At 45.3% G+C, this 13,824-nt stretch overlaps 2 protein-coding genes across 2 annotated transcripts; one reads left to right on the forward strand and one right to left on the reverse strand.

The window, feature by feature from the left end:
• Window positions 1–6,577: 6,577 nt before the first annotated feature.
• Window positions 6,578–7,240, reverse strand: LOC128047902 (histone H2A.J). Its single transcript, XM_052640303.1, has one exon. The coding sequence runs from the start codon at window positions 7,131–7,133 to the stop codon at window positions 6,744–6,746; it is 390 nt and encodes a 129-aa protein (XP_052496263.1). The 5' UTR covers window positions 7,134–7,240; the 3' UTR covers window positions 6,578–6,743.
• Window positions 7,241–9,292: 2,052 nt separating this feature from the next.
• On the forward strand, window positions 9,293–9,604 carry LOC128047918 (histone H4). The gene has a single exon (XM_052640322.1). It carries the CDS (start codon window positions 9,293–9,295, stop codon window positions 9,602–9,604), a length of 312 nt encoding a protein of 103 aa, XP_052496282.1.
• The last annotated feature ends 4,220 nt before the right edge of the window (window positions 9,605–13,824 follow it).

Raw genomic sequence — 13,824 nt, forward strand, 5'->3', positions numbered from 1 at the left:
GCATCAGGTGGCCAAAGTACTGGAGTTTCAGCTTTAGCATCATTCCTTCCAAAGAAATCCCAGGGCTGATCCCCTTCAGAATGGACTGGTTGGATCTCCTTGCAGTCCAAGGGACTCTCAAGAGTCTTCTCCAACACCACAGTTTAAAAGCATCACTTCTTCGGTGCTCAGCCTTCTTCACAGTCCAACTCTCACATCCATACATGACCCCTGGAAAAACCATAGCCTTGACTAGACGGACCTTACACAGTTCTATGTAAAAGTAAAGGCAACTTAGGTAGAGTCAGGGAGCACAGTGATAGAGCCAAACTGTGAAAAATCTCTATCCCTTGATGCTTTCTCCAGGCCACATCCTCTCATCTCTGAATGGCTCCTCTTTCTTGACAGTGGATTAGACCTCGCCCATCCCCACTTGCCCTGCCTGCTGTTTCCTAGAGATTTACTGATACATCTCTCTACATGTACTCTCTAGATCTATATTCCCTCTGGATGGTTTTACCCACACAGACCTTGTTAATCATGATTCCCAAATTCTTATCTCCAGGCCAGACTTTTCCTCTGGTTATGCTTACATCTGGCCACAGGTACTGTCTGTTGACTCCTGTACTTCCATGCAGGCTGTCTTCCTAGCACACCCTGTCATGTCAGACACACTCTTGCACTGGACCCATCTCAGGCGCCACCCTCCCTGACCAGGCTGAGGGACACAGGTGCCTCTTCCCTGTACCTGTAACACCCTGAGCATCTCCTTTTCTTAACATGTGGTCTGCTAGATCATGATCATCTTTCTGATTACATTGTCATCATTTTTCTTGACAGTGCATTATCAATCATGGGTATAACATGTAATATACACTCAATAAATTGTTGAACAAATGGGTTCCATTTTTAATCTGAGTGGATACACTTAACCTATTAATTCCAAACTAGGTTGTCTTTGGAGTGGGAGATACAAATTCAGGTTCACAAAGTTAATTTTGCTATTTATGACTCTTTTCTGTTCTAGACTGAGTTGTAGATGTTCTATAATTAGTAAACAGCCACTAAGCTAGTTGAAAAATTTGGCTTACAGCTCAACATTCAGAAAACTAAGATCATGGCATCTGGTCCCATCACTTCATGGCAAATAGATGGGGAAACAGTGGAAACAGTGTCAGACTTTAATTTTGGGGGCTCCAAAATCACTGCAGATGGTGATTGCAGCCATGAAATTAAAAGACGCTTACTCCTTGGAAGGAAAGTTATGACCAACCTAGATAGCATATTCAAAAACAGACATTACTTTGCCAACCAAGCTCTGTCTAGTCAAGGCCATGTTTTTTCCAGTGGTCATGTATGGATGTGAGAGACTGTGAAGAAAGCTGAGCGCCAAAGAATTGATGCTTTTGAACTGTGGTGTAGGAGAAGACTCTTGAGAGTCCCTTGGACTGCAAGGAGATCCAACCAGTCCATCCTAAAGGAGATCAGTCCTGGGTGTTCTTTGGAAGGAATGATGCTAAAGCTGAAACTCCCAATACTTTGGCCACCTCATGCGAAGAGTTGACTCATTGGAAAAGACCCTGGGAGGGATTGGGGGCAGGAGGAGCAGGGGACAACAGAGGATGAGATGGCTGGATGGCATCACCGACTCAATGGATGTGAGTTTGAGTGAACCCTGGGAGTTGGTGATGGACAGGGAGGCCTGGCGTGCTGTGAATCATGGGGTCGCAAAGAGTCGGACACAATTGAGTGACTGAACTGAACTAAGCTAGTTTTTATGGTGAGATATCTGAAAAATCACAGAATTACTAGAATACCAGATGTTTACTAACTTCAATAGGTTCCATCACAACTGCCACTTGCTCTAAATCCAGTTTCACATACTGTTACTTACTATTCGTTGAGTGCATTTCTATATGACAAATTCAGTGCCTTCGTTCACATTAGCTCTAATCTTCCTCCAAACTCACCGATGTAACTCTACTATTATGCCCAGTTAATAGATGAAACTGACATTTTAAAAAATTGAGTAGCATTTCCAAAATCACTCAGCTACTGAGGAGATGAGTGGATTTGAAGCTAAGTCTCATTCCCAGAGAGTAAGTTCTTAAATGTTGTTGTATATGATCTTTCAACCATTGGAAAGAAATTTGTGAAGAGTTTGCATATACTCATCACCAATTATGGGGCCAGACTAAACCTTTTGATTCCAGGCAGATAAAACTAAGCAGACCAGTTCTCAGAGACACAAAGACAAGACTGGTCCTGCAGGAAAAACAAAGAAGGAACAAATCCTAGCCAAGTCACAACGTGCCACACTGAATGGCTTATCTCCATGGGAAAGCAAATGTGCGTCTACATACACGGCTATGGATTAGAAAACTACTAAAGACCAGAATTCAGATCTCACCAGTTTCTATCCTAAATCTTTTTCCACTGGGTCTCATGCTTGAAAAAAACATGGGCCTTTTAAGTTAATAATCACACACTGGCAAGAACTGTTGGTGCATAGAAGATTCACAAGCTGAATTGATTTGGCAATGGGTATCCTCCTCAGAGGATGAGATGGCTGGATGGCATCACTAATGAAATGGACATGAACCTGGCCAAGCTCCAGGAGATGGTGAGGGACAGGGAGGCCTGGCGCACGTCAGTCCATGGGTCCAAAAGAGCCAGACATGACTGGGCAACTGAATAACAACAACAAATGCATTTTTAACAGCTAATAAAGTATTCAGGTTTAAAAAGCTCTCAAAAACAGAAATGGTGAGATTAAAATGGACTAACTGAATCTTGCCACAAGGGAAGTATCTGAGGGGAGCTTATAAATCTCTGGGACAGTGGTGGTTGAGATAGGGTGAGAATGGGGTCGTCAGTGTACTGACATCTGTGAATCTTGCCTGTTTTTATCTTCAGGTAACAGGGTTAGACTCCTGCGAAACTTTAGAGAGAAAAGCTTTTGTTTTTTTTATAAATGTCATACCCTTATTTCTTTACCATTTGGTTTTAATTTTCGAGATGCCTCAAATTTTTTAGGAAATTAAGACGTAAATGTCAAAACCAGCAACCCATACTCTTTTTTATTCTCCACTGCTCATCATGCCACAAGGCAGTAATAACGAGAACAATTCCCAACAACTGGACATTAAAAATAACAAAATATTCATTAGTTACCTCTACTTTAACCTATAAAGGTAAGCCCATATCCCTGTAGATACTGGTACTTCTATTTATTGAGCATACAATAGCTGGCATCGAAAAAGCAAGAGAGTTCCAGAAAAACATCTATTTCTGATTTATTGACTATTCCAAAGCCTTTGACTGTGTGGATCACAATAAACTATGGAAAACTCTGAAAGAGATGGGAATACCAGACCACTTGGCCTGCCTCTTGAGAAACCTGTATGCAGGTCAGGAAGCAACAGTTAGAACGGTACAGTGAACAACACACTGGTTCCAAATAGGTAAAGCAGTTTGTCAAGGCTGTATACTGTCAGTCTGCTTATTTAACTTATATGCAGAGTACATCATGAGAAATGCTGGGCTGGAGGAAGCACAAGCTGGAATCAAGATTGCTGGGAGAAATATTAATAACCTCAGATATGCAGATGACACCACCATTATGGCAGAAAGTGAAGAACTAAAGACCCTCTTGATGAAAGTGAAACAGGAGAGTGTAAAAGTTGGCTTAAAGCTCAACATTCAGGAATCTAAGATCATGGCATCTGGTCCCATCACTTCATGGCAAATAGAAACAGTGGAAACAGTGGCTGACTTTATTCTTCTGGGCTCCAAAATCACTGCAGATGGTGACTGCAGCCATGAAATTAAGACGCTTACTTCTTGGAAGGAAAGTTATGACCAACCTAGACAGCATATTCAAAAGCAGAGACATTACTTTGCCAACAAAGATCTATCTAGTTAAGGCTATGGTTTTTCCAGTGGTCATGTATGGATGTGAGAGTTGGATTATAAAGAAAGCTGAGCACAGAAGAATTGATTCTTTTGAAGTGTGGTGTTGGAGAAGACTCTTGAGAGTCCCTTGGACTGCAAGGAGATCCAACCAGTCCATTCTAAAGGAGATCAGTCCTGGGTGTTCATTGGAAGGACTGATGTTGAAGCTGAAACTCCAATAGTTTGGCCACCTGATGCGAAGAGCTGACTCATTGGAAAAGACCCTGATGCTGGGAAAGATTAAGGGCAGGAGGAGAAGGGGACGACAGAGGATGAGATGTTTGGATGGCATCACCGACTCAATGGACATGGGTTTGGATGGACTCCGGGAGTGGGTGATGGACAGGGAGGCCTGGTGTGCTGTGGTTCATGGGGGTCGCAAAGAGTCGGACACGACTGACCGACTGAACTGAACAATAGCTGGCATGGAATAAAGGAACAATCTCGGTCATCAAAATAGCTATTGTGACTATTTTACACAAGGAAGTCTGAAGAGGCGGGAAGTGGAATGAACAGTTGGACTTCTTGGAAACCGCCCAAGGTATGTACCCTTGGGGTCTATTCTCTTTAGGACATAGGGGGCAATAATCTGCCTCCTAAAAGGGGTACGTGTGGCCTGACCTTTGTATATACTTCAAACTTGATCACATGGGAGAAGTAATCCCAACATCCATTCCACAAGCAATAGAGAGACACAAGTAGTAGCAGAAGCTGAAAGGGAATCCTTTCTTTGATGGTCACTTATTTGTTTATTGTCCAGTCCTCAGTTACCCAGAAAAAAAAAGTGAGCTTCAGGAGTGGAAATTTAGTTGGTCTCTTAGACCAGGGTATCCTCATCACCTGCTGCAGGGGTTAATAGCCACCTACTGCTCTGGCTAAGCCATGAGAAAATCACCATGGGAAAAGAATAAAAGCAAAATATAGCAATGCAGCATAACCTAAATAAAGGTACATGGGGTTGATCAGCTGGGGTTGTCATGCCCTGCTAAGCTAAGGAAAAACATAGTGTGGACCTTGGAACACTGGGTCAGCGCAAGTTCAGAACGCTGCTTGTGCACACACTAAGATGTTTTCCCAAGGCATACGCGGGTCTATGACCTCCAGCTAGGTGACAGCCCTTGTACAAGAAAATAACAAAGATAGTTTAAAGTAATCAATAAAATGGGAGACATGACTGGGGACACAGGAGGCTGACTTCATCATAGCACAACAGATACTTTCTGCTTGCCAAGACACTAAATAAAAGTGATGTGGCTCTCAGGAACAGGGCTCTTGACCTAAGAAGTCTTGAGTCCCCCGGTCCCATTTTTAAAACTTTAATTCTGTCTCTGGTTTCTTTTTCCCAAACTGTGCAGTTGACCACTTTCGATCCCTACTTGCTGTGCTGGCCGCAGCAACCCATTACGCAGTACTGTGCATAGCGCAGAGAGGTTCTCAGTAAATACTGGGGAAGAAATAAAAGTCCATGCCGAGAAAACAGGCCAACTACTACCATTGACGGTGGAAGACATATCCTTTTCTTTTCCCCAGAACGACATCAACTCTGACTTAAGGAAAAGATGAATCCAAATATGTGAAATCTAAATAAATGATCTTTTTTGTAGGCCAAGAAGAAGCTTGTAGAAAAGGGGGAAATGGAAGGGTCAATCTAGGACAGACCAGGGTTGTTACTGTGTAACTTTTAAATGTAAATTCCTGAGCAGAATTGTTTCTCTCCATACCATCTGTCCTTGCCTTTTCTCACATTTCACATATTTATGAAAGCCTTACTGTGCCATTAAGCAACACAAACACAATAGGTGTTGTTGGAATGAGGTCATTACCTCAGGCCCAGTGGTAGAACATAAGGGACCTTAAGAGGGGGATTTGTTGTTATAAAGCAAAATCGAATCAATTACCTTTCCAAAGGGATATGATATTGTGGAGATAAGACCACTATGAAGCTAGAAACTTGAGAAAGTCACTTAAAAAGCTCCGCAAGTATAGGTAACTCATGACTTAAGGCGCTGCACTATTACACAACAGGAGTGTCAGGGTAACAAATTTCCAACTTCATGACTCAGGCTTCTGCACTACACATATTACTGGATGGTTCCTTCATTTTAAAGAAATGTGAACATAAGCGTGCACACAAAAATATCTGACACCCCAAACAAGAAAACACAACATCTGTCAGGCCAAGAAAAATCTGTTAAATTGACACCGTGTCGTCAAAGCTACTCTTCCAAGATCCAAAGTGATTCTCCCTTCTGAAAAGTGTGGCCGGACAGACAACCTCCTGCCCAAGACCACATCTTCATCACTCTCTCTTTCCTAGAACTGGTTCCGGAACTGCCCTAACAGGGAGCACAGGCCCTGGGAGGCGGATGTAAAAACGACTGGCCCAGCCTCATCTGCACCTACTCGGCGTCGCCTCTGCCTCCGGGCGAGCAGGGAAAGCCCCCGACTCTGCCCACCTCCACGCCAGTGGGTCCCTTCTGGTCTCCCTTGATCCGCCCGTAGCGCCTCGAGGGTGGCTGCGGAACAAAGCTGCCCAGAAAGTGGCTCAAGCCGACCCACCAGTACCTCTTCCAAAGGTCTCCCGGTCGCCCCTGGGTCTCCCGACAGGGCCCCGCGACTACACAGCTCTCTCGACCAGACGATTTTCACCGACTTTATTGGGCCCCCGACCCAGTTGGTCTCGCCGCCCACCTCCCCACTAGATGGCTCCGGCTCTCCATAACATCAAGCATATTCAAAAACACTGCGGGCGGGGCGACTCTGGAGAGAGCCCTTGCTGGGAAGCCGGCTCCCCTGTGGCGGCATCAGGGTCACTTGCTCTTCGTCTTCTGACTCTCCGTCTTCTTGGGCAGCAGCACGGCCTGGATGTTGGGCAGGACGCCGCCCTGAGCGATGGTCACTTTCCCCAGAAGCTTGTTTAGCTCTTCGTCGTTGCGGATGGCGAGCTGCAGGTGGCGAGGGATTATCCTGGTCTTCTTGTTGTCCCGCGCGGCGTTGCCAGCCAACTCCAGGATCTCCGCCGTCAGGTATTCCAACACCGCAGCCAGGTACACCGGCGCCCCGGCGCCCACTCGCTCCGCGTAATTACCCTTGCGCAGGAGTCTGTGCACTCGGCCCACTGGGAACTGCAGGCCCGCGCGAGAGGACCTGGACTTGGCCTTTGCCCGCACTTTGCCACCCTGCTTTCCGCGACCAGACATATTTGTCTCTCGCCTAAAACTCCAGCGAGAGGAAAAAACCCAGCGATCCGGTTCCTAGTACAAGAATGCAACGTACCACACCGGAACTGCCTCTACCAACACTTTGCTGACACTAGGCAGCGCCTTCCCATTGGGCTCAGCAGCTTCCTTGGCTCCGGTGACCAATGACAGGCAGGCTCTGCCCCCAATTAGGACGCAGGCAGAAGGACCACCTTCTCCACCTTTCTCCAATCAAAAGAGCAAACTGCTCAGTCCTCATTTACATAACCGCTGATATAAATACCTAGGTCCGCTTGCTCTGCGGTTGGGGTTTCACTGAATTTATTGAGTTCGGCTGAATTCAGCGGGTTCTGAGGTTTCAACCTCCTCCGTCGCTCTCAGGAAAAGAATGTCTTAAAAATTAAGGAACCGTGGTAAGAAACAGAAAAATCAGGAAGGAGAGTTACTCCTTAGTTAACTTAGTCAACAAATACTAAGCACTCAAGCAAGAAATGCCTCTAGCAGTTCGGGCTGAGTATGCCCGAAATTTTTGACACATTACCTTTATTATTATTGACACTTAAAAAAAAATCCTTGTAAGCAAAAGAGATCTCTAACTTGAAAATGTTCTAAGCTTGATTTTTTAGTAAATACTAAAAACAAAACAAACAACAACAACAAAAACCCTATGTTGCCATTACAAGAATCCTGACTCTGCCAAACTTTTCCTTCTTTTGAATCAAGCATTAAAATCATGCGGTTCAATTTGACTATTTAGGACTCCCCACCCCACCCCACCCCCACCCCCACCACAGCCATCCTGTGTTCTGAGGGTTCTTTTATTTCTGCTTTAACAACAATAACACTATATTTTTTGTGCTACAGAGATCGGTGAGGATAGGTACATAATAAGCAAATATTTGCCATAAAGCTTTCCTACTGGAAAGGCTTATTCGTCAGGACTAGGTACAGGGAGCACAATTTACCAAAATATTCATTTCTCATGGTGTTAAGTCTTGGAAAGAGTTATGAATCATACTTAAATACTGCTGCCTTTTTTCACAGTATGAACCTTTTGGGAAAACAGTCCTGTCTCCTAGAGTGGTGACACTACTCAAAGTTTTTCTCAAGGGATTTCTTAAGAAATGAGAACCTCCTGATTTAAAGCCATGATCATGGCATCCACTATTTCGCAAGAACGTCGAGTTTTAATGAAATAAGAGCGTTACATTATTTTAGCTAATCACAGAAATTGTCATTTGACTGAGAAGCAAAACCTCGTGCTTGGGCTGGGGGTGGGGAACGGAGGAAGCAGTAAAAGCTGCAAATTGTGCAGAAGCAGCTGCAAGAGAAAAGTCGGCGGTGGGGGTGGGGAGGAAAGGGTAAGGTTAGACTTCTTCGGAAAAGATTTTAATTTTTTCTGCAGGGGGGCCACAAAAGAGAAAACGATTGAAAGATTTCCTCTACCCCAACTGATGACTTTAAAAGACCCACAGGTGTAAAGCAACTGCTTTGGGTAGTGGCTCAGACGGTGAAGCATCTGCCCACAATGCCGGTGACCTGGGTTCAATCCCTGGGTTGGGAAGATCCCCTGGAGAAGGAAATGGCAACCCACTCCAGTATTCTTGCCTGGAAAATCCCATGGATGGAAGAGCCTGGTAGGCTACAGTCCATGGGGTAGCAAAGAGTCGGACACAACAGAGCGAATTCACTCACTCAAAGCATTCTCAGTTTCTACTGAGTTTCAAATTAGTCTAAGAATAGTATTATAAAAGTGTGCGTTTCGTTTGAAAACTATAAAATTAGAATTCCCGCGCGCTAGAGAGAGGCGGGGGCATACGAGGTGGAGGAAAGAGACAAGGGAAACCCAGCGCTCACTGGATCTGGCCTACCGTTTTTTAAGTATGGAGAAACGGCAATATAATTCCTGTCGACTCTTTCCTCAATTTCATGGCAAAAATAACAAAAACTTTTCCCAACTAAGCAACCGAAAAATTTTGTAGAGAAGGGATTTAAAAAAAAAAACAAAACGAAACAAAAACCTCTTGGGAGACTTAGCTCCGCCCACTATCTTGAGGTTTTCAACTAGGTCCGCTATAAGGATATATTAGCCCAGGTTCTTCGTTCTCAGAACTGTTGCGAGCTTGTTTTATGCGATTGTTGCTGGTTTTGTGTGGAAAATGTCTGGCAGGGGCAAAGGGGGGAAAGGGCTGGGTAAAGGAGGTGCGAAGCGTCACCGGAAGGTCTTACGGGACAACATCCAGGGCATTACGAAGCCCGCAATTCGCCGTCTTGCCCGCCGTGGTGGTGTCAAGCGCATCTCAGGGCTCATCTACGAGGAGACCCGTGGAGTGCTCAAAGTGTTCTTGGAAAACGTGATCCGCGATGCAGTGACGTACACGGAACACGCCAAGCGCAAGACGGTCACGGCCATGGATGTGGTGTATGCTCTGAAACGCCAGGGCCGCACCCTCTACGGCTTCGGTGGCTGAGCTGTGCTTGCGGCTTATCAGATTCCAAAAGGCCCTTTTTAGGGCCACCAAAACCTCAAAAAAAGGGTTGATAATGCTTATGTTCCCTAGCGACTGTGCTAATAGGTGCTTCAGAAGCTTTACGATTGTAGTTGTTCGGTCGGATGTTTCGGGGTTAGGCTTGAGGCTGGGGGAGGTGTGAGCAGTAAAGCTCGAAGTGGGGAGCCCGGGGCCGCGCTAGGGACATAGCCTCGGAAATGCATCGCAGGGCAGTAAGTGATCTTCCCCTTTGTTTCAGACGCTGAAGTGCTGAGTTTGGACTCCGTTTGGCAAACAGGTATCGTCAACTTAGAAATAGGTGTTTTGGGAACGAATGCCTCGGGATCTGAGCTTATGTAGAGTAACTTGTATGCAAATAAGGCAAGTGCGGCTCTCTGCCTGCGATTGGACAGGAGGTATCAGAGGGAGTGGTTCTCGCCGATGGGGCCGGCCCCACCTCTGAGACCTATTGTAGTGTCCAATAGGAAAGCGCGAGGTGCAGGCCTAGAATTGCGCCCAGGGGTCCTGCCAAACATTAATATTTTATATATTGACGGACTGTTTGAGTGAGAGGTAATCCAACTCCGAGGCTGAATGCAGGGCGGCCGCTTGTGGGCGAAGTGCAAGGCCGGGCCTAAACCGTCGGCCCCTGCGCTACCCGTGGGTCAGCTGCACAAAGGTGGTCGCGCCGAGCAGGTGAGCATCCCAACCCCCGACTGCCCAGCGGCGGTGCTCAAGCCCCGGGGCGTGAGAATCCAGGAGTTAGCCGGCAGCGCTCCCGGGGCGCAGGCAGTACTGTTGCCCGGGAGAGAGAGGGTCTTGTGACCCGGTCTCACCTAGGAGATAAACCCTGGCTTTCTAAGTGACGGTCCTGTTCAGAACCGTCCGGCCCGGGGCTGCGGGAAGGAGTGGGGCGGCGGGTTGTAGTCTAAAGAGTTCGGTGAAAATGATGTAGCGAGATAGCTGTATAGTCGTGGAGTCCTACCCATTTGTCCTGCCCGGGAGACCGAGTAAGGAGGGCCGGTTTGCGGGCGCTTCCTGGGGTCAAAGGCGGGACTGAAGACCGGGCTCCACCTGCGTGCTGCCGGCAAGGACGAGGCTGGAACTGAAGTCCTTTAAGGGCTTTGCTCGACTTCTGGCTGTGTCCTTCCTCACCAACTTGTCTGTGTGTTGGAAATTGGGAAGGGGCTTAGAACCCTAAAATGCAGTGTGATCTCATGCACCTTGACTAATCTCCCCTAGCTCTGGCTTGTCTGGACATCGTGAAATCACTTAGCTTCCTGGATTGGTTGTCTGTATTGGCTGTGGGGTAGTTTCCCAGCCTTGACAGTGATATATGTACATTTCATTTTAAGCCATATATATCCTAGATGTACTCTAGCCAGGAAAACATTTCCCTTGTTCCCGCAGCAGAGGCTGGCATCATACCGTTAATGAATATCAGCCACTTTGGAACACATTGTATTCCATTTTTGCTTTCGATTCTCCAGCAAATCTATGAATTATTTATTATTAATTACCGTTTTACAGACGAGATAACGGATACAGGGGGAAAGTACTGGAATCAGGATTTGCCAGCCGGGTTCTTAACCCTTTTGTGCCACTGCCGCTTCCATGGAGCCCCCAGCCCCCATTTGCTGACATTTCACTTCTTAGTACTTTCTTCTCCATACTCAAACGTATCTGTGGTGTTGGTTATGTGTTAAATTTCTAGGCAGTGAGACGGTTCCAGAACCTCAACTTTCTTTACTTCAAGTGAAGAAAACCCCTAAGTTACTTAAAAAGAAGCATCCGGGTATGGCACACTTGAGTATGTTTATATTTGTTGAGCGAGTGAATGAGTGAATTTAAGTAGATAGTTAATGTACCTATTAAAGCCCCAATTTAGTGTGAATCAGGTTATTGAGGATGAAGGTGGGACTGCAGTGGAGCATGAAAATAAGTATTCATATGATAATTTAAAATATCTATTTCTTAAGTATTTAAGTTACTTGGGATTATTTTTTGTTTATAATTTTGATGGTAGCCTCAGTATTTTTTGAACCTGTCTAGTAGAACTTTTGAACTGTGGTGTTGGAGAAGGCCCTTGAGAGTCCGTTGGACTGCAAGGAGATCCAACCAGTCCATTCTAAAGGAGATCAGTCCTGGGTGTTCTTTGGAAGGAATGATGCTAAAGCTGAAGCTCCAGTACTTTGGCCACCTCATGCGAAGAGTTGACTCATTGGAAAAGACCCTGATGCTGGGAGGAATTGGGGGCAGGAGCAGAAGGGGACGACAGAGGATGAGATGGCTGGATGGCACCACTGACTCGATGGACGTGAGTTTGAGTGAACTCCGGGAGATGGTGATGGACAGGGAGGCCTGACTGCTGCGATTCATGGGGTCGCAAAGAGTCGGACATGACCGAGTGACTGAACTGAACTGAATAGAACTTAATTTTCCCTTGTTGCACAGCATACTGTTGTTCATGTTTTATGTACTTTATAAAATAATACCAAATTATTCAAACATGAGAAGTCTGTTTCTGTTTGAGTCCCATGGTAGTATCCGGTCCTGAAGAAATGATTTTCCAAACCAAAAGGGTGTCACATAATTTGAGAACACAAGTTATCTGAAATTACAACTGAGATTTTCGGGAGTTAACTTTAGAAAATGTAGAATGCATTATTACACATTTGTTAAATAAAGAATTTAAAGCGCTTCCAAAATGCTTTTCTTGCAATGTGGAATGAAGTCCTGTTGAAGTTAGATCCTGTAGCAAACTAGATCTCTTCTAGTTTGAACATTTACCTCTTTTATCCCAAGATCTGTTAACTTTTGAAGATTCAGAGATAAATAAGCCATCAGTTGACTTCAGTTGCTCAGTTATGTCTGACTCTTTGCAACCCCATGGACTGCAGCATGCCAGGCCTCCCTGTCCATCACCAACTCCCGGAATTTACTGAAATTCATGTCAGGCGGTGATGCCATCCAACCATCTCATCCTCTGTTGTCCCCTTCTCCCTCTTTCAGTCTTTCCCAGCATCAAGGTCTTTTCAAATGAGTCAGTTCTTCGCATCAGGTGGCCAAAGTATTGGAGTTTCAGTTTCAACATCAGACCTTCCGATGAATATTCAGGACTGTTTTCTTTTAGGATGTACTGGTTGGATCTCTTTGCAGTCCAAGGGACTCTCAAGAGTCTTCTCCAACACCACAGTTCAAAAGCATCAATTCTTCGGTGCTCAGCTTTCTTTATAGTCCAACTCTCACATCCATACATGACTACTGAAAAAACCATAGCCTTGATGAGACGGACCTTTGTTGGCAAAGTAGTGTCTCTGCTTTTTAATATACTGTCTAGTTTGGTCATAACTTTCCTTCCTAGGAGTAAGCCTCTTTTAATTTCATGGCTGCAGTCACCATCTGCAGTGATTTTGGAGCCCAAAAAAATAAAGTCAGCCACTGTTTCCACTGTTTCCTCATCTATTTCCCATGAAGTGATGGGACCGGATACCATGATATTAGTTTTTTGAATGTTGAGCTTTAAGCCAACTTTTTCGCTCTCCTCTTTCACTTTCATCAAGAGGCTCTTTAGTGCTTCACTTTCTACCATAAGGATGGTGTCATCTGCATATCTGAGGTTATTGATACTTCTCCCAGTAATCTTGATTCCAGCTTGTGCTTCCTCCAGCTCAGCATTTCCCATGTTGTACTCTTCATATAAGTTAAACAAACAGGGTAACAATATACAGCCTTGTTGTATTCCTTTCCTTATTTGGAACCAGTCTGTTGTTCCAGGTCCAGTTCCAGCTGTTGCTTCTTGACCTGCATACAGATTTCTCAAGAGACATGTCAGGTGGTCTGGTATTCCCATCTCTTGAAGAAGTTTCCACAGTATGTTGTGATCCATACAGTCAAAGGCTTTGGCATAGTCAGCAAAGCAGAAATAGATGTTTTTCTGTAACTCTCTTGCTTTTTCCATGATCCAGCGGATGTTGGCAATTTGATCTCTGGTTCCTCTGTCTTTTCTAAAACCAGCTTGAACATCTGGAAGTTCATGGTTCACGTATTGCTGAAGCCTGGGTTGGAGAATTTTGAGCATTACTTTACTAGCGTGTGAGATGAGTGCAATTGTGCGGTAGTTTGAGCATTCTTTGGCATTGCCTTTCTTTGGGATTGGAATGAAAACTGACCTTTTCCAGTCCTGAGGCCACTGCTGAGTT

Source organism: Budorcas taxicolor, chromosome 5 (genome assembly GCF_023091745.1).
Source record: "Budorcas taxicolor isolate Tak-1 chromosome 5, Takin1.1, whole genome shotgun sequence".
In the NCBI taxonomy this organism is placed as follows: Eukaryota; Metazoa; Chordata; class Mammalia; order Artiodactyla; family Bovidae; genus Budorcas; species Budorcas taxicolor.